The 26148-nt window shown below is 35.6% G+C and overlaps 1 protein-coding gene across 1 annotated transcript in view; it reads right to left on the bottom strand.

Annotated features, from left to right (window-relative positions):
* The window catches only part of SPAG17 (sperm associated antigen 17), an 88674-nt gene that overhangs the window by 17789 nt on the left and 44737 nt on the right, over positions 1-26148 (bottom strand). The window contains 15 exon segments of the mRNA XM_056483180.1: positions 39-215; positions 634-788; positions 1927-2071; positions 2361-2557; positions 3872-4001; positions 6014-6330; positions 9189-9309; positions 11899-12113; positions 14470-14583; positions 16519-16644; positions 17206-17317; positions 18621-18857; positions 20169-20251; positions 21930-22009; positions 24672-24826. Coding sequence (XP_056339155.1) covers positions 39-215; positions 634-788; positions 1927-2071; positions 2361-2557; positions 3872-4001; positions 6014-6330; positions 9189-9309; positions 11899-12113; positions 14470-14583; positions 16519-16644; positions 17206-17317; positions 18621-18857; positions 20169-20251; positions 21930-22009; positions 24672-24826 — 2364 coding nt within the window.

Consider the following 26148-nt stretch of genomic DNA (forward strand, 5'->3'; position numbering starts at 1 on the left):
TTAGAATGCAGAAACTTGTTTTCTTCCATGTATTTTACCTTGAAAGTATTTCCTTTAGGATCCATCATCTCACAAATAGTGCTGGAAGTGTGCTTCATAATATATCTCCCTGCTTGTTTCTCTTCTTCCTTGCTATTGAAATCATAAACTTCATGGCTATAAACTGCTGAGCAATCTTCATCAAAGAAAAGAAAGCCTCCCTTGCTGGGTAAAACCTATAACACAAACAAAGGGAAAAGCAAAAAGGGAAGAGATTCAACCCTCACAGGTGAAAACTTTAATTTAAAGGTGAAAATGAAGAACAGATACAAATTAAGAGGACAGCTTTCAGACATTCAATACTGAAACATCTAGTTCAGAGGAATCAAAGGGAGAGAAAGAAGGAAGATGAGGTCCAAGAGGTAGGCTGATCTGAATCTCTGCAATATTTAACTTCAGGAAATTTAAGTCTGATTTAGATATAATGTACATTTGTGAGTAAGTATCTAAATTGGCAGAGTATGAAAGAGATGGAATAATAGGATTAATGAAGATTATAGAGAAGAGAGGTAATTAAGGTGAGAGCTGCTAATGGCAGGGAACTTGGAACACAAAGATTAAATGTCACTGACACCAACTAAAAATAATTCCCACCTGATATGTTCCTTGTGGCTTTGCTAGAATAGATGTCCCATCTCCAAAGATAGTACAACAGCTACCATCCTCACAATTAGTTATAACAGTAGCAAACTCAGGATTCTCTACTCGTGTACCTTTTAGCTTCTTTGTGATGGCTTCTGAGGGTTCATCTAAGAATTAATACAGGACAATGAGACAGGAGCACAAGAATCATGGAAATTTATGATTCAATTTACTTTATCTCTCATAGTGCTGGATCTTTATCTCCTTAGTACAAGACCTTCATAAACATAAGCATCCTTTATCACATATTTTTATGTTGTATAAACAATACACAATCTTTGAAGTTCTGGACTGTGAATTCAATATAGAAAAACCTGACAGCAAAAAATATCTGTAACCATCTGTAGTTGTCCAGGAAAGTACACTCTAATGTACCAAGTATGGTACTAACCATAATGACCTGGATATTTGTAATATACAAGTTGGATCCCTGAAATTCTTTGTGCCTGTAATGCAAGCTCTAAAATGTGAAGAAATTCCTATTCAACAACACAAATACTGGAAAACAAATGAAACAGGTATGTTAATCTGGTTATTGCCTTTTCATTGAAGAGACAGATCAGTTCAAGGATCTCTTGACTTTTAAAATCCCACAGGGAGATGTTCCTAAACATTTTCTGCTAACTCAATAATGGTCTTTTCCTACACTGTTTGAACAGTCCAGACACACACAGAGTAAATGTCCCCTTCATTTTAATTAAGGAGGACAGGACTTGTCTTGCAAATGAAGCAGTCATATAAAATACAACACCAGCCAGAAGAATGACCTCTAGCCCCACTTATTTCAGGCAAATATAAGTTTCATTTTTCTTGGCAGGACATTTTCCACAGCCATATTCACATATTCAGTATCTCCAAGGCTGGTGAATCCATGGCTTCACTGGGGAATATAAGGATGCCTTGGTCCTTACATACCTCTTCAGTTAAAACTCAAGGCATCTTCCTTGTAATTATTAGGGCAGGTGGAGAGAGGGCAAAGAACACACTAAAACTCTGGCACTGTGGTCTCTTGGTGAAAGAGGACCATATAGGTATGAAAGAAGGAAATTTAATTAATTGCAACAGTATATTTTTTGAACTGAATATACTGTTGAAAGAAAGCAAACAAACCAAACCTAGACTACACTACTGGATCTGTTACCTAGGCTACTGGTATAAGCCACATTTATTATATATTTTGACAAGTTTCTGCTTCACAAGATATGTCAAGTGCAAGAAAAGTAAGTGCTTCCCTTTTGATGTTACCTGTTTCCACACTACCCTCTGGTACAGAAAGGCCTTCACATTTTTCATAAAAAGTTGTGATCCTGGTACCATCAGCATGCTCTACTACTCTGTTACCACCCGGCTTCTCAACAATTATCACTTCATCTTCTCGTACAGTCATAATCTGAAAGAATGAAGGACTACTCATTTATGTTGGCACTATGATACTTGTGACAGCAGCAACAATATAAGGCATCAAGACTGAAGCTCTCAGGAAGCTTGACTACCACATCTTCATCTACTTCAGAGACAGAGGAACCATATTTTCTTCAAAATCTAAAGCTCCTTCATCTCAAACAGTGCAATAACACAACCTGTAGGATCTTTTCAAAGAGCAAATCCTACAAGGTATGTGATGGCAGCCCTGTCTTGTAGTTATAGACAGTGCTATAGTAACACAAAAGCAGCAATACCGTTCCATCAGGTGGGTTTGTGGCCTGATACATTAAGAGTGGCTTCAGATCCATTTTTGTTGCACCCTCTGTTCCCACTTGAATGCCTAATGGAGTTGTTGTTATCCAGGTTCCTGCCTTAGGTTGCATAGAACTGGCCTTTTCAAACTCTTCAACCTTGGGTGAGTATAATGGAACGTTCTTGTCACTGCCTTTTCCTGCAGAAATAAAAATTTCTGTATCAGACTTGATATTCTCTAAGACAAAAGACAAAACCAGTAAAGCACAGAGTTTGTGAACGTTGCTTTTGACAGAATAGCAAAATGAACTATTTAACAGGCTAGAAGAAAATTACAGCTCCTTTTACTCAAAGACATGCTCCTGAACTAGCCTTATCTAATGTGTTTCCTTACAGAAAAAGTAAATAGCATGCTAATGCCACCAGTCCTATGGTGCATTAGAAGAAAAGGATGAAGAACTCATTATGAAAGGCAATTGGAGAGAACTTAAGAATGCTATAGAGAACTCTTGTCTCCTATATTCAGGAAAAACAACTTAGACTAAGTGTATGCAAAAGACAAGAGCATAGTCCAGAAAGCAGGCTGAAAGAGCAAAAAAGCACTCCAAAACCAAAGTAGCTTAAACTCATCACCAGAAATTTGTCAAGAATAATCAGAGGAGAAGAAAGGTGAGGAAGGTGAAAAAGTGATCATAAATAAAGCACAAGGAAAAAAGGACATACACTAGTCACAGATACCGAGAATTCATATTGGAAAATGGTTTGTAAGAGTTGTTCTCTAACATCTTTGCAGTTATTTAAAGGAATATCCTAAGAAAAAGGACTGAACTTCACTCAAAAAGTCTCTTTTTGAGACATCTTTCTGTTTGGCAGCAATTTTTATTCACAAATTTCCAATAAATTGTATGTCAGTATGACAGGTCAGAATTATTCTGTGTACAAACTAATACTGACAGTGATCTTGGACTACATTCTAAGGTCAGAATTATTCTGTGTACAAAGTAATACTGACAGTGATCTTGGACTACATTCTAAGGTATGAAGCAAACATTATATGGTTCTTTCTCAGTAAAAATAAAAATACAATAAGAATAATAGGCTATATTACCACCAACCACAAGTCCATACGACCAATTGATAATGACCAATAGTAGGAGCCTTGGAATACACAGAGTGAGAAAGTAAAATGTATCCTCTGTGAGAGAAGCATTTCTTAATACAAAGACTAAAAGCTGTAAGACAAAAGTAAGGCTTTAACACTACTGTAGTTACAAGATTTCTTTCAAAAAAGACTTAATGTTCATTCTGATACCAATGAAGCTCTTACACAACTTTTTACTTATTAGATCCTACCACATTAGAAGAATAAGAAATTTGGAGTATGAGAGAAATTATTTGCTATGAAGGTAACACAGCAACATGCAACAGCTGAGTACAGATAAAATTGCATTTTCACAATGTCAGAATTTTCAGACTAAAGCTTCATATCTGTCCAAAACATAAGAAATGTTACCTTTCTTAGTGCTGGTCTTAGGTAAAAGCTCTGGCTCTGATAAGCGTTGAATTTTACCTGGAATTGTAGATGGTGATAGGACAGGACCAGAATCAGGGCTCCTACTCACTGTGCCATCAGCAAACAGAATCTACAGAAATCAAGGACATACTAGAAGTTAAAATTCAAACACCACTAGAAAGTCCTAAAAGAAGGTGCCGCAAATGCGACAGTCATTAGAACACTGTGGGTGATGGAGAGGAAAAAAGTAAAATCTCTTAGAATGAATACAAGAAATAAAGAAGCTCTCAAAGAGAATTAATAGAACAGACTACAGTTGGAAAGGATCTACAATGACCACCTGGTCCAACTGCCTTACCACCGACCAAGTTAAAGCATCTTGTCAATGGCATTGACCAAATGCCTCTTAAACACTGACAACCTTGGCGCATCAACCACCTTTCTAGCAAGTCTGCTGCAGTGTCTGACCACTGTATTGGTCAAGAAATGCTTCCCAACGTCCTGTGTGAACCTCTCTTAGTGCCCCTTTGAGCCATTCCCATGTGTCCTGTCAGTGGATCCCAGAGAGAAGGGATCAGCACTTTCCTCTGCACTTCCCCTGTCAGGGAGCTGCAGAGAGCGTGGAGGTTGACCCTCAGCTTGTGCCTGGCATTACTCTGTCCCACGTGTAGGATTCAAGAGTTGGTTTTGTTAAATTTCATCCCATTAGTCATTGCCAGAATGAGTGCTATTTGCTGCATTTCATGGATATATTAATGGGGACTCTTCTAATAATAAAATGGTGTTATAAAAATAAACAGTAAAGATTATTCTTCGACCAAATGGCCATGGGTTAATGACTTTTTCTTGGTAGCAGTGATAATGCATCTGTATTGACATATTGATCTGTACTGAGATATTCCACCCATCTAGGACTGCTGCGAATTTTTTAGCCATTATGATAGTTAACCAAAAGAAGTCTTGGTTATTTATCAAATTATAGCTGGTTTCTGAGATCCATTACATTCAGCTCTTGTTATGCATGTTCTCTGTGTGTCAGATAAACTCTAGAATTACTTCAATTATCCCTAAATTAATTTATAAATACATTACAATACAGTAAACATATAGAAATAACTCCTGATATTGTTACTGTAAGGAATTAACTATATCTGCTTTTTTGAATGCTTATTATATCCAGTAAATTTTTGATGATTCATAGACAAGTTAATATTAAGAACAATGCACTCATAATCTGTTTAAACAAAAACTGCTGCAAAACCATTTCAGGCACATAAAATCCACATTTTTCTATCAGGAAATAGTATGTTGTGAATATATAGACATACAGCAGTTAGTTTCCCTGCATATTTCTGAAATAGATATATTTCTCAGGAATCCTAGCTAAATGTTTTAACATCTAGTGTGATGAATAAATGTAAAGACCTTACACTAGACATTGTGGTTTACTTAGGAAAAATAAATTCAGGAAATATGGAATCATTTAGACAGATTCTGAATCAAATTAGATGACTCCTCTTTTTATCTCTTTGCTAACTACATGTAGAGTCTTAGTTAAAAAAAAAAAAGTTGCTTTTAGATCTATTGCAGTATTTGCAAAGATAGCCTATACAACCCAAATTGTACCAAAATTCTAGACAGCCTAAATATGTGTAAACAAAGCAGGTACTTGGGAATATACAGACTTTTTTTCCTGAAAATTTAGGATACATGGAAGTGTCTGCAGGACTGAAGAACAGATCTTTTCTGGACCCCATATGAGTGTTTAAACTGAAAAAAACATATGAATGCTTTCATATTGCCAAAAATACTCAAAGCTGAACTAATCCACACTTCAGAAGCTTAACTTCAGGAATGCAGTTCTCCAAACCATATTCAGCTATTTCCTAGTCACAAAGTTGCCTAAAATCTTCTCGTGCCTGAAATTTTCACACTTAAATCTCCCTAAGTTCTGGCTCTGAACAAAGCCAAGAGTGTTTTAGTCTTGACATGGCTGCATAATTCAGTATTAGTTAACTACTTCATCTACAAATTGGACACTTCTTGATCTCAGCAGACAAAAACAAGTTTAAGTATAATCACCTTCCATTACAATGAACTGCACTAAATTGTACTGCTTGCAATGAATTCTACTAAATATACCTGTGTAGATCCATCCATTAGGTATTTTATGACAGTTCCATGACTAGTGATGACTCTTGACACTTCTTGTTCTGTTTGCCTCGCTGGAGGTGAATTAAGATGAGAGTTCTTTACCTTTTGGGGATAACTCTGTCTAACCAGAATTTTCAGAGTAGGCTGCTCAGCCTGTTCACTTTTGGTTTCTTCATGCTTTATTTCACCTTCTGTAACCTCCTCTCCACTTTTTATAACCTCTTCCTCCTCTCCACTTTGCATAACCTCACTTTCTTCTACCATCTCTTTCTCTCCTTCTGTGGCAGTGGCTTCACCTTTCAAATCTGAAAGCAAACTTTGAATTACTTAATACTGCATAGTACACATTCAAACAGCGCTACACACCCAGCGTCATGGTGTTAACAGATAATATGCAGCTTCAGCTGAGTAAGACTAACCCTCCTTGGCTGAATCTATAATCCACAGAGTAAAAGACTGATTTTAGAGCAAAGTTCAAAACAGCTAACTACTAAGTAACTCTGCATCCTCTTGTGAAGGTGGCTGTCTTTCCAAATGAAAACAAGGGAAATTTGAAGATGGGTTTATTATGGATGCCAAACTTTTGGAAGACTGTTATAAATGCATGACATGTTGTTGGCTCTTCACAAGTATTGGGATAAATACTATATGTATAATGTTAAAATAGCATTTCTATATGGATATAGTCTTGGTTAATAGTAAAATTTAGACATAAGTTTTTTAGAGATAGTATACTTAAACTACCTGCTTAGTCAAAGATAACAGCCCGTGAACATGTAATGGGGACCCCTGCAGCTGACAAGACAATTATCAACACGCACCGGCTGGACCACCACCCAAATTAAAAGGGATAAGGAGAAAAATAAAACCACAAGCCAAGAAACATGCATGCTCTAAAAAGGCGGACCCAAGGAGTGGCCATGCTAAACAGTTCCCAGAAACAGTTAACTGCATGAAGGTCTATGAATATGTAACAAACGGATGGATTGTAAAAGGTATTTAAAGGGGTGTTCCCGAAGCAGCGGTGTGCTCTCGGCAGCAAGCCAAGCCCCCGGCCGTTTTAATCCTTTGCTTTATGTATGTCTCCTATTGTCTTTTTATTAAACCTTTTAATTCTCCCAAAACAGTGAACCGTGTTTTTCACAAGACTAACATCAGGTGAGAGGAATTTCCCAACTGCCCATAAAGGTGAAAACAAAATCCCAATTGAGTTTCACCAATTTGTATAGAAACCCAAGTACTATATTCTGTCTGCTTGAGTGTCATGGTGTAACTTGGGTTTTGCCAATTTTAATATATTTAATTTCTTTTAGAGACAAGATTTGGGAGTAGAGGCAAGGCAGGCTCAAAACTTAAAAAGGTACAAGAAGTTTATTAATGACACAAAAAAGAATTCAGAATAAGATTCCTAGATTATTCCTTCCCCCCTTCATTCCACATTCCTTAACAACATCACACAGAAAACGCTTCAGTCAGTTATCCACCCAAATAATCATTTCAGTTCACTTAAGAGAGAAAAGTCCCTTTTTTAGTTATGGCTTAGGGGGTGTCTTCACCTTCACAATCTACATCTACCCGTGAAAAATTGCAGATTATGACTCTCCTCCTATTTTTTCACAGTCCTTCCAGAGCTGTGCTATGGGTTATGTTACACACTTGGGGTACCACTTTTAAAGGCAGGCTGCTGAAAAACAAAATTCTCTTCATCTCTTTTTCTAGTAAATGTGTCTGTTCATATTCCAGTCCCAACACATTGAGCAAGTAAGTTTCTTAGATTTAATGATGACAGTGTTTTGAGCGTAATAAAAGGGGTATAATTATGGTAATTTTATTGAGAGACTCCATGTAAGTGTCTGTAATTGCTCTGTTCACCACAACTACTCAGCATTTCAACTTATGCTTCTTGCCAAACTATGTATGTTTGAGAACACTCAGCATATTCTTTACTTCATACCAGATTAATCAGACTGCATTTACTGGGCTGTACAGATTTGTCGTACATAGTCATTAAATGACATCTGTAAACAGCTGTTTTTAAAACTAACTAGATGACAACACAATCCACATTTGTCTGCTTCAAAACCTAATAGCATGACTAAAAATCCCAAGATTTACTACAGTTTACAACATGCAAAGATGAACCTAACACTGATTTTCAAAAACACTGGAAAAAATAATTATTGCAGAATATTTGTCAGGCACAGAAGCCTAAAAGTATCCATATACCACATTAGTCTTCTAGAGGAAATCCAATGATAAGGGCAGAAAGGCTTATCGTGAGTGTTTTATCTGTATGTACTAGATGGCATAAACCAAATGACTTCTGTGAAATAATTCCTGTTTGAAACTGATTGCATCTTTTAGAAAAGAAACACAAAACCCTGATTGTAAAACATCTAGAAGCAGAGACTCCATCACAGCCTTGGTTAATTTTGTTAATAATTCTTACCATTTACCAGTGTAACATTCTTACCAAATGAGTATCACTTTAATCTAGTAAAAAGTCCTAGTTTTCAGTTTCAAGCCTCAGAAAATTGTAATACCTTTGTATACTGTGTTTACAAGCCATCACCAAAATTCTGTTTCCTTGTACTTCCAGGCTGGCACCAGTCATTCCTTTGACCTTTTCTTTGGTAATTAAATTAAAGAGCACACTAAAAGATACATCATCTGATGTATCAGAATGCTTTAATCATTCTTGTAATTCTTCCCAGAATCTTTCAAATTATTAACATTTTGTCTTGGGGACTTAAATACATGCACTTTCAAAAAAAATGTAGATACAGGTAAGAAACCATCTGCCTGCTATCACTCAAGATTCCTCTGTGTATATGTATTTATTTAATGAGTTTTCTTGTTTTTCTTTAGTATTCCAATCTACACGCATATTCAAATGATTATCCAGGGGCTTTTAAGGGTTACTACTTCCTTGTCCTCAATCTTTTATGTTCAACAACTTGTGAATCTAGATTTTATATTTGTTTGAACAAAACCATATTACTCATATTGCAAATACTATTAAATAGACATTATGACAGACTTAGCACTCTGACATGTTAAAAACATTAGAGTTACATCTAAACCTATCAATAAAGAAATAATTTTCTTCTGTAGTCTTAGCTTCTTTTAAATTCCTTACTTTTCAGTGTCTCAGAAAACTAACCTTGAAATCTTTCACCAAGGAAAGTTAATACAAGTCCATTGGGACAGGAGACATTCAAACTCGGAAAAGTAGGAGCATCTGACATCTCTTGTGTTTGGGGAACTGGTTCTTCCATTTCCATCTACAGAAGAAAGAATTAATTAAGTTCTATTGCACATTTTAAAAATAATAAAGAAAAAATTAGAGTGCAGATTTAGTCTGTACACATTCTGTTTTGACAATACTTTTTTTTAAGTGCTGTTTACCACTCATATTTAACATTTTCACAGTTTATAGATTCAGAAATGGAAAAATTCATAATTTTCTTTGATTATGCTATCCTCTTTCATTCACCTTGAAGAATCATCCCTTCAAAAACCTATGTAACAATGAACTACACTATGCCAATAGTCATAAGATGAAAAATGTTTTGGGTTGCAGACAGAGGTAACAGAGAGAACTTGTCCTGGTATTATCCCATATTATTGCTTTTTAGGAATAGAAATACAGGGTGGACATGGCAGATATTTAGCCACCTGCTTTTCAGCATAAAATATGTAAAATATGTACAGTTAATTTACATAATATTTCTGGTAATTAAGGCTACTCTCAATATGCTAGCATTGTAGTCACAGCATCATGAGGTAGAAGTCACAGAATAGGGCAGAAGTAACCCTCAGTTGTCATCTATTTCTTCCTGTCTAATGGTATAAAAAAAAATCAAGTATAACCATTAGCAAAAATTTCTAATGTAACATATTCTAAAAATTTCCAGAGCTGGAGGTTTCCAGCCCTAATCCAGGGCTTTACCTTGATTAACCTTATTGCCATTTTTCCACTGATTGACTTGAATCACTACTGCAGAAAATAAGTTTACTTCTAAATACTTCTGATGATGACACAAGCTCACAAGATACAAGATACAAGAGATGATGGGGTTTTTTTTTAGGTTTTACAGAAGGCTATTCTGTCTCTCAACTCAAGATCAAACAAACCCAAACCAATTATTTCAAATCTTTCCCACTGGTTTAAGTTTTCTAGACCTGTAATCTTTCTTCATTCTTTCCTTAAAACTTTCAGTGTGGCCCATATTTTTCTTGCAGTGCAGCATCCATAACTGGACACAATACTCCAACTGAGACTTTACCAGCCCTAAAAGAAAAATAACTTCACATATTTAGCAGGCTATACTCCTCTGTATTCACATCTCAGTGGTCTTTGCCCTTCTCACAGGAAGATGGCATTGTTGACTTACAGATAACTTGTGATCCATGACAACTCTCTATAGAACTGTCACTGACAGAATTGTTATCCATTCTGTAGGTATATACTGATATGTAATTGTAGAACTCCTATTCTTACTGAATTGCATCCTATTTTACCAACCATGTCCATGTGAATTTGTCAAGCCCGATTTGGATTCTAATCCTGCTCTCCGAAATACTTGCAGACTCACAGAGACAGGTGCTGTATCCACTAATATGGATACTCTCTATCCAAACCAATTCCAAACCAGAGACTTAAAAGCCTTTTGGTTTAGAAGTCATCCTGACAGATTTTTAATTGTAGAGATATTTTTCTTTAGGGGTCATTTATGCCACACAATTGCTGTACATTATGCTGAGTGCTGTTTGGCAACTTCCTACACCACTTTCCATGCTGAAATTAGGTAAGGAGCCCTTTTTTTGTGGATATGCACAGAATCTGTTTTGCAACAGCCACAGTGTTACTTCAACAACAAGGTACTAAAAACTGCTTCAGAACAGAAATTCAAAATGTTCTTTCCAAAGATTCATTCATTCTTTCCAAAGATCTGTATGGTGATAGAAGTACTTCAGTTAAAGGCAAAATGCTGGTCCCTGGCTTGTTATCAGCTGGAAAGACCAAATTACAGAGCAAGATTCTGAAAAACTGTCTTCATTAATTTGCTGGCTGGTTAGACTTTTGAATATGGGTTTCAGGAAGCACCAAAAATTCTACTTAGATAAACTAAAAATTTACCAGTTCTTGTAACTGAGATATTAACAATCATAGAATGGTTCAGGTTGGAAGAGACCTTAAAGATTATTGTCTTTCAAACCCCTTCCATGGACAGGGACAGTTTCCATTAGACCAGGGTGCTCAAAGCCCCATCCAACCTGGCCTTGAACACTGCTAAGAATGGGGCGTCCACAGCTTGTCTGGGCCTCAACCACCTTAACAGTAAAGAATTTTTGCATAATATTTAATCTTAATCTTTCAGTTTAAAGCCATTTCCCCTTGTCCTGTCACTACATGCTCTGGTAAAAAGTCACCCTCCAGCTCTCTTGTAGCCTCATTTAAGTACTGGAAGGCACACTCTAAGGTCTTCCTGGAGCATTCTCTTCTCCAGGCTTAACAACTCCAACTGTTCCAGTTTGGTTTTGCAGGAGAGATGCTCCAGCCCCCTGATCACCTGCAGTGTAAGAGCTGTAACTGTAAAGCCAAAATTGACAAAAGCATGCAGGCCATGGCAGACTTGCTGCTTTACATTACAGAGTCATAAAGACTAAGTTTATTAACAGCTGCCAATAGATACATCTGAGAACAACTAAAAGAGTAAAACATATCCTTAAGAGCACCAAAAATTGTTAGGAATTTGTAAAGGCACAGCTCAAAGCCCTCTGAAAAGAACGTATGTTTCTCTCACAGAAATTCATGCATTTGAATTGTTTGTTTGTTTCTTTGAATTGGATATTGTCTCTTCTCTGACCTTTTCTTCTTCTTGCTGTACCAGGTCATCAGGTGATGAAGTGGCTAATTTGCCACGGTTTCCTTTGCCAGAAGCTTTTCCCAATTTTTTTGTGTCAGACTTATCTTTTTTCCCAGGAACTGGTGTAGTAGGAACAACTGTTGTCGGAATTACGGTCGGAAGATGAACAGAAGGGATGTTCAGAATTCTTGCTAAGACAAGACGTGTTTCATCATCTAAGGAAGGGAAAAGCAATATTTTCAATGTAATTAAGTTTCATAAATGTAGATGGCCACATTTTATTTTTTAAAAAAAATTTGCACACTAGATTTTACCTTAGAAATAATAACCTCAGTGGGGGAGTTTGTTATTTCAGATAGAGGGACAAAATATATAAGAGTTTTTAGAAAATATTTCCACAGATTGACAAGTTATTAGCCTAAAATACATCTTGAAACTATTGCTTCCCACAGGTTGCCCCTTGGTTGTCACACCAAAAAAAAAAAAAAGGAAAAAGAACAAAAAACCAAAGCAATTTTAAAACTCTCTTTTACCTCCAGAATCTAGAATCTAGTAAAAGATCACTGTGTTATGCTTTAACATGGGCTGATCCAGTACAGACTGACTCTAGAAATTTTGTACCACACAGGTTTATTTTACAATAATTCTTCAGAAAGATTCTAAGGATCTAGACTTGATAAAACTCTTGCAATTCTTCAAGCCAAGCATTAGGACAGACTGGTAGGCATGTCAACAGAAAGTAGTCATGTTGCCTTTCAAAACAATTTTTTGAAAATAAAAGAAATACAAACTTACATATTTTGTAATTATTTCAACAAACTGACACTTCACTTTCATAGAAATTTCACCTATGGCTTTATTTTGGTTGCCTCCAAAAATAAGAACATGGTGTCTGAGGGTAACAATGAAGAAGAGTGGATTGTCAAGACTGAGATAAAGTGCCTTCAGAAATCTTGACAGAGATGTAAAATTCCAGAGGACTGTCTGTTAAGGAAGGTTTCCCTCCTTTTATACACACATTCACATGGAATTGTACTCTCATAATTTTGTCAAGACATAAAGAGCAAGTGCAGAGGTGCAGAGTGCAGATGTTCTACAGCATCCAGAATCAAAAGCCCCACAGGTGCTCAAGCAAACCCAGATTCATAAAGAGAAAAGGAGATTATTTCTAACATAAATGTAAGGTGATTGGAAGTTAACCTTTGATAATGCTAGAGAAAACAAAGAATAATTCAAAACTTGAAGAAATATTAACATTTCCTCCCAAAATAAAGAAAAGTTGTATAAAGCTAAAAAACAACTTGAGGCCTTTTGTAACCATGGCTTCTCTAAAATGAGGATGAAATAGATAAAGTTGAAAAACAGTGAGAAAAATGAGAATTAGAAGGGTTCCAGAAAACTATTTCAGTACTGCAGGAAAAAAGGGTAATTTGCAAACAATTTAACTGATCAGTGGAGAGAAACTGCAGATTTCATGATATACCATTCTGCATTAGGAATGGATGGCATATGAGAATCATCTAAGAGAGTATTTCTGGTTAGAATTATCCTGAGAAATTACAATACAAAGACCCATGGGAATCTGGCATAAGCAAATGATCATGGAAAAACTGGAAGCAATCAAGGAATGCCAGTTAACAGTGCTCTAAAGATCAACATGGCAAGGATTATTTTAATGTAGAATAGGATGATTATGGTGACTGTGAAAAAGCCTAAACTTCACAACTGACATGTAGATGTTTAATCAAACATGTCCCTCTTTTACGCCAAAATCCAAGTTTTGGCGGGCCACTATTGTGAATGCTTTTTTGGTCCAAGTCTAAGCCGTCTTTTTTTAATAATTAATTTGCAAAATATATTTGAAAAATTAAAACTGAGTGTAGAGTTGAATGGCTTACCACAGTCCACACAAAGATGCATTCAATTAAATGTTTTCATATTTTAAGAGCTGAAAAATGCTGGAATTATTTTCTGATGAGAGAAGGGTTTCACTATTACCCATAAGATAGTTTCAGTGGCCTTTCAAATGTAATGGAAACAAAAAGCTCTTAGTAAAAGCAGGTGCTGTTTTCACTGTGGTTTTCTGAAGCAATTGCTTGAAAGTCTGAGAGAAATCCCTCATTATGTCTGCACAACTGTAACCTAAAGTCCAACTCCTAAAGTAAAATGAAAGTTCCATAATCGCCTGTATAAGTTTACAAAAATATTATTTCTTGGAAAACCAAGAAGACTCCTCAGCAAATCACATTTTCTTTGGCTCAAATTAATTGGCTGATTTTGCTGGGCTACTTAATAACAATACTTGCATTGCTCTGTTTTCACAGTAAGCAGAAAAGCCTGGAGACCTCCCTCCATTTTGAAAATTGAATCATAGAATATTCTTGACAATTTAGTCTCATTTTGAGCCTTGCTGAAAATTCCCTACTATGTAGTAACAGTTGCTGAGAAAGGCAGAATTGTATGCAAAAAAATATTGGGCTAAGGAGTGTATGAAGGGGAAAAAAAAAAAAAAACCAGGAAAAAAATTCCCCCTATGGCTCTCAAATATCCACTTCTGTTTGCTTACTTTACCTGCTGCCTCCCCTGTAGGTCCATAGTAGCTCAAGGACAGCTGGATTCCATTTTCCAAGGTGGCTGAAAAAGATCCAAACTTGCTCACAGCTTTCTTTTGATTTTTCAATTCTCCTTAAAAAAAAAAAATAAAAAAAGATTTTAATGATAGCAACACATACCAGAACTATCTGACGTAAACCAATGGCTGGTGTGAAAACTGGGACCTCAGTGAGGATGACTAACCTAAATAGACTAAATAGTGCAGGGAAAAACCAACATTCCATTCATAGGGTCCTGTATAATAGTCAGTTTTGTGCAATACACATGTGATTTCTTACCCAGAAATAGCATTCTAATTAGCTAGGTGTGTAAAACCAGGTTTAATAGCAACAACAGGTTTAATAGTGCAAAATCTTATGGAATTTAGGTAGCAAAAGAACATAGTTCTGGAGTTATGGATCCTTGTTTCTTGGCTGACAAGAATGTTAAACTGCCCATTTCTACTGCATGTGGCCTATGCACTAATAAAAATCACTGTCCCTCACATGTTGTCACAGGGACAGGAGCTGAACTTCAATTATCCCTGAGGTTCCCTTCCAACTCAGGATATTCTATGATTCTATGTGTGTACTTTGAGGAGAAAGTAAAAGAAGGAAAAAAAGTTGAGAAATTAGATCCAAAGACAAATCTAGGATTTGTAAAAGTGGATCAGGAGTCAAACTTACATAGAGGTGCAAATCAAGATGTTATGTGATGAGTATGCCATGGTGAAAAATGAACTAGACAAGAGACACCTCCCAAGCACTGGGTCCTATCTTGCCTCTACTTCCGCTGCTACTACCTTAAAGAACTGCTCTGTTCATAAGAAAAACTTGGGATTTCCTGTATGGGAAACAGTTTTTTAAAATTGTGAGGATAAGCAGAGAAGACTACAAAAGAAGGTTAACGTAGGCTGAGCTATCTCCCAAACTTAACATGGGACACATTCTAAGACCTTGTCTGCTTCTATCTCGTCTGTCATTGCAGCTTATTGCTGCATACCATCTGCAGGATGCTGTTTTGGAATTTTGACACATTTACCATTGTACCACCCAGCTGCTGTCAAGTATCAGAGTGGATTGATTCTTGTCTTCCCTACTGCTTTTCTTTCTGCTCCTTTTTACATGGGAGGAAAGTCTTGCACTTGTGTCCAGTGAATGCATGTCTCTGATACACACTGATGATTGCCAGTACTGTCTAGCAGACCCCAGTATGATACAGGTCAGCCGTCAGAAGTGCAGACAAGAAAAATCTTGTCTGTAAAAGGGAAAGAAATTTTGTATTATAGCAACGTACAATTACATTGCTGGTAAGCCAAGGGGAGAAGCAAGAGCAGGATGCTTTTGAACATTGATGAAGAAGAAAAGAGCTAATATGTTGAAGTTATCCTTTTCCAATACTCTTCAGTTTGGTAACAGCAATTTCATAAGGTTTTTGGCACACAAATTATTACAAACTGGCTTCCTTCTTGGAAATGCTTTCACCTGGGTTCAGAAAGATATTCATTGTATTCAATGTTTTCTGAGTATTAACAGTATGTCAACCAACAGTAGATTGTTGGATTGAAGAAAGACCTGTTTTCAAAGCAAAGGTCTTGAGGAGGCAGTAATGCTATGGTCGTCTGACCTGCAACAGGAGGTCCACATCAAAAGGGGAAATCTTCCCTTTCAAGGGTAGATATTTACTTTGGTCACAATGGACAGGATTCAGTTTTTATCTTCTTAGGCTTTGTCGGGCCACTTTAAGATCCCAATGAGTCATCCACTAAAGAAGAAAACTACTTTCTTAAGAAATGGAAAAGAGACTGGTTTACACATATTGACCTGCACTGTGCTTCTACATCTTGCTAAGACCTCTCTACACAGTGGTTAAGTCAGCCAACTGGATTTTTACTTTGTTTTATGGAACACCAACTTTTCTTACTCTCTGCTATTAGTTACAATATATTTTCTGTTGTTAAGTTTTGCATCCAGTTATTAAATATGTCAAACTATTCATTCTTTATATCAGTGACATCAATCCACTGACCTGATCTAATTTGCTGTTCTTCATTAATTTCTTGCTCTTCAGCTTCTTTGAAGTTTTCCTTGGGGTCTGTGACATGAATGAAGAAATTGTGACTGTCTTTCATCACTTTCACCTTTATAAAAGTTTCTGTAAAGCAATGGAATACTATTACTGCTTCCACCAGGCTTCAGAACTTATTTGCACCCAAGTAAACGGTGCACCTGCAACTTTAAAGCACTCAAAAAAGTAAAATTGCTCATAACTGGACTGAATCATGTAGTAGAAAAACAAGGCAACAAAATTAAGATTATCTGAGTTTAGACTAAATATTTTAAAACTCCCTGATAATTAAATCTGAGAGTCTGCAGAAAAATCTGTTACTTAGATAAATTGCATTTGACTGCAAAAATAATTTGAACAATCTGAAAATATCATGCATCAGTTGCCATTGAATAAATAAATATATTTGAATTATGAATAAATATATGAATTGGTTTTTTTTGCATTTCTAGTTTTCTGGTACTTCATTTATCTATCAACTGTTATCTTATTACAGGTAACTGTAAAGTTTAGTAGTGATAGAGCCTAATATGGAATTTCTTTAACTGAATTTTTACTGCTGAGACATGAAAAAGCATTTATGGATTAAGAAATATTTCCATCAGTTAGCACTGAGTCAAAGCAAATCATAAAGAAATAAATAATCACTTTTTACAAACTCTGTCTTCTCTACTTGAATCTGTCCTCCATCGGATGGGAAAAGATATTGATTGGTTCCTGATACTTGAATGATATCCTCCCCCATATTGTAGCCATGAAACTAGAAAAAACAAGTTAAAATTATCTGTAAATAAGAAAGGTAGAACCCATTAAAGATCTCTCCATGAAGGAGACATCATCAGGATCACACTGTACTGCTCAACACCTTTTGCTTAGCTATTTAACTAATATAATAAAACCTTGAGCAAATATCTAGCATGCTTTGTTATATTGGATATAGCCATATCCAAATAATTTCCCAGTTGTTCACTGAAGTAACTCGTTACATGTGAAAACCATAATGGAAATGGAAGAGTAGCAAGTAGACCGGTGGATTAATATACAGTGTGAGAGAAAGGAAAGTTCTGACCAAGTACAAAGAGACAAAGTATAATACCATGGGATCATATAAAGGACAGGTAAAGATTCAGCTTTCTACTCACTAGGTTTTGGAATTCAGATACTGTAAATCTAATTAGATTGCTATGCCTTCCAGAGTGCCACAAAATGGCAAAAATTATGTGACTGCATTCAAATAAGTTCAGACTAAAATGTCATCTACTTCTGAGTTTGAAGTCTGTATTTCAGCAATTTAGACTGAAGTGATGCATGCAAGTTTTGGATGTAAGACAGACTCTTACAATAGAAAAGTAAATATAAAGTGGTGTAAACTGCTGAAAATCTGTTTGAACAAAACCAGAGTTCCCTCTGTTACTGCAATAGGCTGAAAAAGGGGAGCTGCTGTCTCCATTGAACTGTTTAGACAGGAGTTCCTGGGATCGCTAGGGACATGAAACATGGTTACAGCTTAGATTTGATGTACATTAACCTCCAAGGGTGAGCTGAGCTCTACATTTCCCGTGTGCATATGCCAAAGGAGTTACTTTCTGAAATACAGGAGAAATACGTATTTCAGATTAGAGCACTTCAAGAACATGAATTTTGAAAGAGGAAATGTAAGAAACAGTGATTTCCAGTGTGAACAGTCAAAATTTCAACTAGGTCTAGTAGTTCCTTCTGTGGAAGATGGGACAAGTTCTTATGTTCCCTTTTCCTATCCTCTCCCACAAAAACCTCAACATGATCAACTTATGTTTGTGTTCATGTCATATTCCACTAAAAAAAAAAAAAAAAAAAAAAAAAAAAAAAAAAATAATCTGGCATAGGATAATCTTGAACATCAAGAACTGCTTTTTAAAACTTTTAGAAAAGGATCTGTTGCTGAAACAATGGAGGTAACAAGACCCAGTTAGGCTTAATTTGCCTTGAACTCAAATTTCACAATAGATGATAGCTCTGCTGTAATCTTGATTCTATATATAGTTAGCACTTTTCTAATGTGGTATAATAATACAACTCCTTACCTTATAAACTTCTTCAGAACATGGTTCTGAAATGCTGTGATCCTCCTCAAGTTCAGGGGCTTTTGCTAACTCATTTTGAGACTTCTCTTCAGAAGGTTTCCTGTTTGATTCTCTACATTCTTTATAATCTCTATCCTGTTCTTTCTTTTTACTTTGCAATTTTGCTTCATTTTCTTGTTTTTCTTCCTTTTCTTTTTTTTGTTCCTCTCGTAATCGGTCCTGCTCCATCTTCCAAGCCTATATTCAATATTAGGAATTAAACAGACTGTATTTATCTTTGTACTACAAGATATTTCATGTGTGCGTTCTGAAAAGAGTAGATGCAAACAAAATCAAAGGAATCAAAATTCTAAGCTAAGACACATTTCCAAATGTGTCAAAAGTCTTACAATATTATGCACCAAATTTTGTACAGAATTCCTGATTCAGTCAATCTACAACAGCAGCCATGGTTGACCACAGGAGATGAATCAGGTGATTATTCATATCTTACACAATCACTCATGGGAGAATGATTTTGTTGAATACTTTTCCCCAATGTTTACCACCAAATGACAACACATCACTGATATTAGTTTATTTCCCAAATGTAACTGTGAGATAAAATTATTTTATTTTTTTACAGAAAGAGGAATGAGGTGTCAATGCCAAAATTATCAGCTTGCATCAGGAAGACATTGGAGATTTTCTGGAGTATTTAGGGTTTTGTAGCACTTTACAGTCTAAACATATGAAAGCAGAAGCATTTCTGAGGAAGAAATGGCAAGCACTGAGAGTTACAACTCAGGTGTTAGCCTCGATTGACCTGTGATAATTAACCTAATTTCCTGTTAACCTAAATTCCATATCAGAACTTGAATTGCATAGCATTACAGACTGTGAGGAAGATGAGACATAATATGTCTCTGAGGAGTCAAAAAAGCGCAAGGGAATGCAGTATCAATAAAACTAGATTTGTGCAGATTAATGGATAGTACCAATGCCAAGACCTAAACAACTGTGTGCTTAATCCCTACCTCAGCCAGAAATTTACTGTGCAAACCTGGGCAAATCAATTAATCTGTAGTGAACAGTCATGGACTAAATTTATAAAATGAGATTCTCTGACAAAAGGGAACTCTGAGGTATCATATTTACATTCCCTAATTTCAAAGAGCTGTAGACAGTAAATATACAGTTGGGTACACAAGTACTTCCATGAATCTGGATCATATCTTTTCATACCTTTAAAATCAGAAAACTTCAGTAAATAGTAGGATATTATCCATAACTTTCTAGTTACTACTACTACTACTTCCTAGTATTGCAACTATAAATTACTTTGGAATGCGTAGTCTAACTACAAATAGTCTTCCCTTAAGAAAACAATGTAAAATGACTCACAATCAATAAGGAATAAATTACAGAAAACAGCATATACATAAAATAACAAAGAGCAGAAAAACTAGCAGGACTCAGTCAAGTCTATGTAAACAACAAAGTTTTACCTTCCTAAGAAAGCAGTGCTATCTAGTCCATTTCAGAAACATATATATTTTTTTGCCTCACCTTTAGAGAATCTTCTCTGATAACGATACTTTCTTCATTCTTGGATTGGGACTCTGTTACATTCTCAGGTTCGGACTTGTCACCTTTGAAAAGTGAAAGGGAGAATAAGTGAGGTTACAAATACAGGAAAATAGAATAATTTTTTAAAATGGGGGAAAAAAACCGATGCGCAAGTAAATAAAAATGCATATATAAAAATAGGGGAAGCATAACAGCACAATAAAAAAAAAACCAACCCTAAAAATATTTAGAAATAAAACAGAAAGTCTGTTTAGGTTAGAAGAAACTTGATTCTCATAACTGGGGACCAAATACACTAAATAATATATTAACAACATGTGTAAAGACTGGATCTCTGCTTCTTGCTATTGAAGGCTTTGCTCTGGCAGTAAGTTTGTTTTTAACTGAGCCAGAACAAGCTCAATACCAGAGTCATAGACATTGCAACCTTTCAGGACAAAAAACCCCAAATAAATGCTATCTGAACCTTCAAACCTTCACTAAAGAAACACTCACCATATCCCTCATTTACTATTATGGCTTTATAGCATCTATGACTTAAGATAAGAGTATCTTCTGTAAGTGTAGTTTTACACTATGCTTGGATACCCCATATTTACCTTACAGAAAAGATAATTTAAAGTACACAGAAGCTTCTAGTTATATTACTTTGTATGATAAAGTAGAAATTGCAGCGTCAGTGAAATTGAAGACACCTAAGGATACCATTGCCCATCTGAATATTCCAGAGAGGTGATTATGTCCTTTCAGCAAGTGAACTACTCTATGAATCATAAATGTCATGAAGCACCACATGGGCAAGATTCAATCTAGCTCCCATGACAGCTAGATATGTGCAAATTATGATTTAGCAGTCATAACTGTACTTTTAGTTTCCAAACAATAATCACAGGTGTTAACTGGTTGAGTGAGGAGTAATGTTTCTATTTTTGTAAATGTTAACTGCCTATCCTGGGAGATTTCAAAGGGCATTTTCAACAAAGATAAGAAAGCAAAGGTTAAACATAAACAAATCATTTTTCATGTCATTTAAATACACAAGTAGACAATTTTGACAGAAGTTCTTTTTTGTCAATAGACAAAATTCTGCTATCTGCTGAACAGTTATTACATGAACTGCTTACAATTTTCACTACTCAAAACGTTGCTTGTAATTCAAGTTTGCTCTGCAGTCTTGTCAATTCAGGGTACCAATTTTAGCTTCTAGCCCACAGCTTCTGAATTCCAGCTTTTATCCTGCCCTTTAAAAAGGAATTTTCATGGACTGTGTTGCCAGCTTTAACTATTCCTCACCTCTTCATATGTTCAGTCATCTGAACAGATTCATATTTGTATGTAATCTTTAATCTTATAAGCACAGCTATTAAAAATGTAAATTGATACTAAGGGTGTCAGTTTTCAGAACAGAGAAAGATGTAGAACATATAAATATATACATTTAATTAATCCCAAAACATGTTTATGCGAACATAGATGTCAAAACATCTATGAATCATAGATATGATCATAGATATGATCTATGAATCATCATAGGTCATCCTATGAAAGAAAATGCAACTCTGCTCTGAATAAATTTGTGTCTCAGCACTTAGAATGAAAAACTAATTTCCTAGAATACAATAAATTGATACCCACTTTTGGCTTTCTTTGTAAAGCCAGATTTTTTGATAGCACTGACAGTTAGTCCAAGAGGGCCTTCTGCTGTACCTTTTTCCAATTTAAAAGACTCTGTTTCCTTACCCATCTTCTCTTTTTGGTATTTAGCTTCTTCCTCTTTCACCCAGTCTTCAATTGAGTTGGCCACCAGTTCAAGATAGTTCCTGAAAAGCAGAATATCCCTCTACTTAACACAATACAGTTTTCACTAATATGATTTCAGGTCAGACAAGATCACTTGGATTGTCAGTTTCTTATACAAGTATTATTCTATAATCTTTGAGATAATACTCATATTTGATATGATTTCTCTCAGTTTTTACAGGAACTGATACTTTTGTCTGGTTGGTATTTGCTTAGTACATATTATACTTGGAATTTTGGTTATCCTTTCTGCAAAGAAATATAAGAAACTTGTCTCCCAAAGAACACCTCCTCCTAAAGAAAAATCCAGGAAATCAGAAAACTTCAAGGCATTCAGTTCCAGAAGGTTCAGACTCATTTTCATCCTCACTGTTTTACCACTGAACAGCTTATTTTCTTAGTTGCTCTTGACTGATGTTGATTTTTAGACTATGCTTAATTTGTTTGTTCAGAATCTGAAGTGTTATTGTATGAAATACAAGATCTTTTTTATTGGTGTGACAAGAAAGGTGTTTGGAAATTGACATTCAAATCCAGATGAGAGAATTAGTGTACCATAACCTGTCATGAATTAAGAATACTCACAAGTAACAATTAAGTTGAAGTGAGAACTGAATGACAAACTGATCCAGCGTTTGCTGCTGGCATCTGGAGTTGCATTGTCTCATCCTCCAAAGGTGTCTGAAATGACTGCTAAAGTAGCTCACTGTAAACAAATGCTTTCAAGAAAGGAGAAAGCCTGGGAATCTTATACGCAACTGCTGTTCAACCCCTTATTTGGAGTTTTATCACAGTTCTTGAAAGTAAAATACTTCATTAGTGCAAAATTGAAAGGAGCTTTTGAAGAAGGCATCAGATTCAGTGCTGAGTTTTCATGATATTTTGTATTTACAAGTTCAATATGATTCAATTGTATTCAAAAACTCTATGTCGAGTAGAGGCTTTTGAGTATGAAACATGTGGACAATACAATCAATTCTTGACCTCATGTCAGTTTTAAAGTTCTATTGCAGCTGTATGTCCAAGAGAATTAATATGTAGGTCACATACACAGGCTGGAATGCACAGTTCAGGTACAGCTTCAAGATATACAAATCTCTACCAGCTTCTGCAATGTAGGTGGAGTCTGCTTTGGGAAATTTGCATGGAGAAACGGTTGATCATATATATACTCAGTAAGGAGAAGGCTATTCTGTTAATTCTTCTGTTCTTCTTTTCTGAGGAAAAGTGTACAACCTATAAAAACCTATGGCGTTGAAAACAAAAGGCAAAACTAGTCTGGAACATAGAATTGCCAGTACTGGAATAACTTGAAGATGAATATATGTTATAAATAAAAAAGAGACTACTTGTGTGGAAAATATTTAGGCCAATGAAACAGTCATTCAAAGTCTAAAATACACATTCTATTAATATGTATTCTGATGTCACTACTGCCATTGTCTGACTCAGAAGCATTTCTCAGAAAGGATTATTCTTTTTCCAGTAACTTGCGTAATGTGTTTACTATGAAACTATAAACAAATGTCATTAAGATTAACTTTGAGCAAAATAATGGTTTTGATAATGCCTGAATTCATTTGGCTTCCTGACAGAATGGCCACTTACTCTAAACAGAATTAAAATGTTTTATATACACACTTCTCCTTGCAGGTACATGTGTCCATGCCTTTGGATTCCCTTACTCAATGGCATCCATTATATTCACATGTAGCCTTCTGCTGCCTACTCTTTAAACAGAATAATTTCTGAATTTTTGGATGTTCTACATGAACTACAGGACCTGATACCCATAAAGAAGAAGGAAGGTAACTGGAATCTCCAGGGTCAAAAGCTGCTGCAACGTCAGAAATTTCATTTCCTCTTTGCATGAGAATTTGCTGTAACAGGACTCACAAATGTGGAGGAGGTATTTTTATACTGGATAATTTGTTTGAAATTTTATTTGATAAATCTTTTAATCCACCAAGCACCAGAGTGACATAGTTAAAGATACCTCAGCTGTCTTTCCATGGCATTTTAACATTTTTACATATCACTACATAGACAGTTATTCTATTTGCAGCCAAGTATTTGGAATAGTATTAGCATCTACATCACCATTTATATTACTGCTTCAGTGCAAAAATGTGTTCTAAAATGAATAAAGAGCTAATAGTGGACATATCAACAAATTGCACAACTCTAACTGGTGAACAGATATTGATAAGTAATTAAGAAGAATGTGTTATTCTGCAAAAAACCAAAAAATTCTAATATTACCAAAGGGATTTGAACTTTTCTCAAAAACACTCAAAATTCCCACTAAATCACTCAATTTATGTATATACGGTTGAAAAACCTTATAAGTATATACTTAGACAGAATTATTTTTTTAACATTCTTCACCTGAAATGTCCCAGTGCAATTTTCTTGATGTGGCATTCCTAATATGATTTTGTATGGATGTGTACATTACTTTAATTTTTATATCTGGTGATAAGCAGCTACAAGTCTGCATTGTTCTCACTCAGGAAAGTTCAAAAGAATTCTTTTGATACAGCACTGTTTTTGACCTGCATGACTTTCTTTCTCATAAATGTGTCATATAGCCATATCTTAATTTCAGAGCTTTGCCCTAAGGTCATGGAGGCTCTAGTCAAAAATTATTTTGTATGAGACAGGGAAGATAAAATCCATTACCTGAATCCAACATTAGAGTGCAGAGCAATATTCCAAGTCTCTTGGCACAGAAGACGTTGATTCATAGGATTGTGAAAAACCATTAGTAAAGAGTTATCTTGGGTATGATAAAAGGTATCAATACATCTATATTCTTGGGATGCGGTATGAAGAACCTGAAAAGGAAAGAAATAAAGGTACATCCTCCCTGCAGAGGGTAGCATATGTGCAGAGGCTACACAGCACAGCTTTGAGCAACAGGGGCTCCAGAACCCTCTCCTATAAGATATACTCAAAGCATTTGGATTCCAGCAAATTGTTCAGGCAGGTGAAAATTGAAACTGCATTGATATTCATATTGAGAAGAAACACCAGCTATGTTCCACCTTCTGACTGACCATGAAAGAAAAACTTCAGCTACATAAAACCCAAATAAATTAAAATATTTAACAAATACTTAGGTTTAAAATAAAATACTAAAATAAATAGCAAACAAAATCAGAATTATCATATACCAGATAAAAAGAAAACTAATTTACTTTTTTAATCAGTTGAGTTTACTTGGTATTCAATTTACTATAGCATGACCTACACATCCCTGTAGCAGATTTGCTGTGATCTACATTATTCCACTCTGCTCTGTACTGCCACATCATTTTCAATATTTATATTGCCCGCAGGTTGAAACTTATTTTACGGTCATAGGGAGAAGAAAGCCTTCTTTTAAACTATTATTTTTCAGAACTATGCAACTGAAGGTTCTAGCAAGATCTGTCCTATGATCTTCCCAGGAATAGAGTTGAGGTTGATTAAGCTGGTAGATCCCAGGGTTCTCCCTTCTACTCGTTTTAAAGATGTGCAGAAAGTTTCTTTTTATCCAGTCATCTGGGACTTCACCTGACTGCCATGACTTTTCTCTCAAAAGGCTATTTTTGGCTGCATTAAAATGCTATTTTTTATTACTTTTATTTTCCATCAGTATCTTTTTACTAGACACACTAATAATTGATAGTTAAAGTAGTATTAGTTATTTATGTTGCATATGAAGGGATTCCTCATGCACTGAAATGCATGACGAGACTTAAAAATTGTAACACTAAAGTGGTGCTGCAAAAGTCCAAGCAGCACTTCCTTCACCTAAGTATAGCATGTGTCAGGCTCAAATAAGAACTACAGCCTATGAAGCTCAATGCAGCACAGGAACTAAAAATCCACTCCTCCCAAGAGGATGTATCTCAATCCAAGCCAACTACACTTGAACATATCTTCCAGATTTGCTATTCTGTCTTTCTGCAAGATAAGTTTCAGTGTTTAGCTTGCAAGGCTTCTATGAATGAAGCTTTTAGCCCTTAAAGGGTGAAGTACTGTAACAAGCAAATTTTCTATTTGCCCATAAAACATGCACTGCATAGGCATTTGCAAAGTATGTTTTCACATCCACTGCACTGAGCCCCAAAATTGCCACAGAGGATCACCCATAAGGGCAAGGTGTTTTGTC

This window comes from Oenanthe melanoleuca, chromosome 1, assembly GCF_029582105.1.
Source record: "Oenanthe melanoleuca isolate GR-GAL-2019-014 chromosome 1, OMel1.0, whole genome shotgun sequence".
NCBI lineage: Eukaryota > Metazoa > Chordata > Aves > Passeriformes > Muscicapidae > Oenanthe > Oenanthe melanoleuca.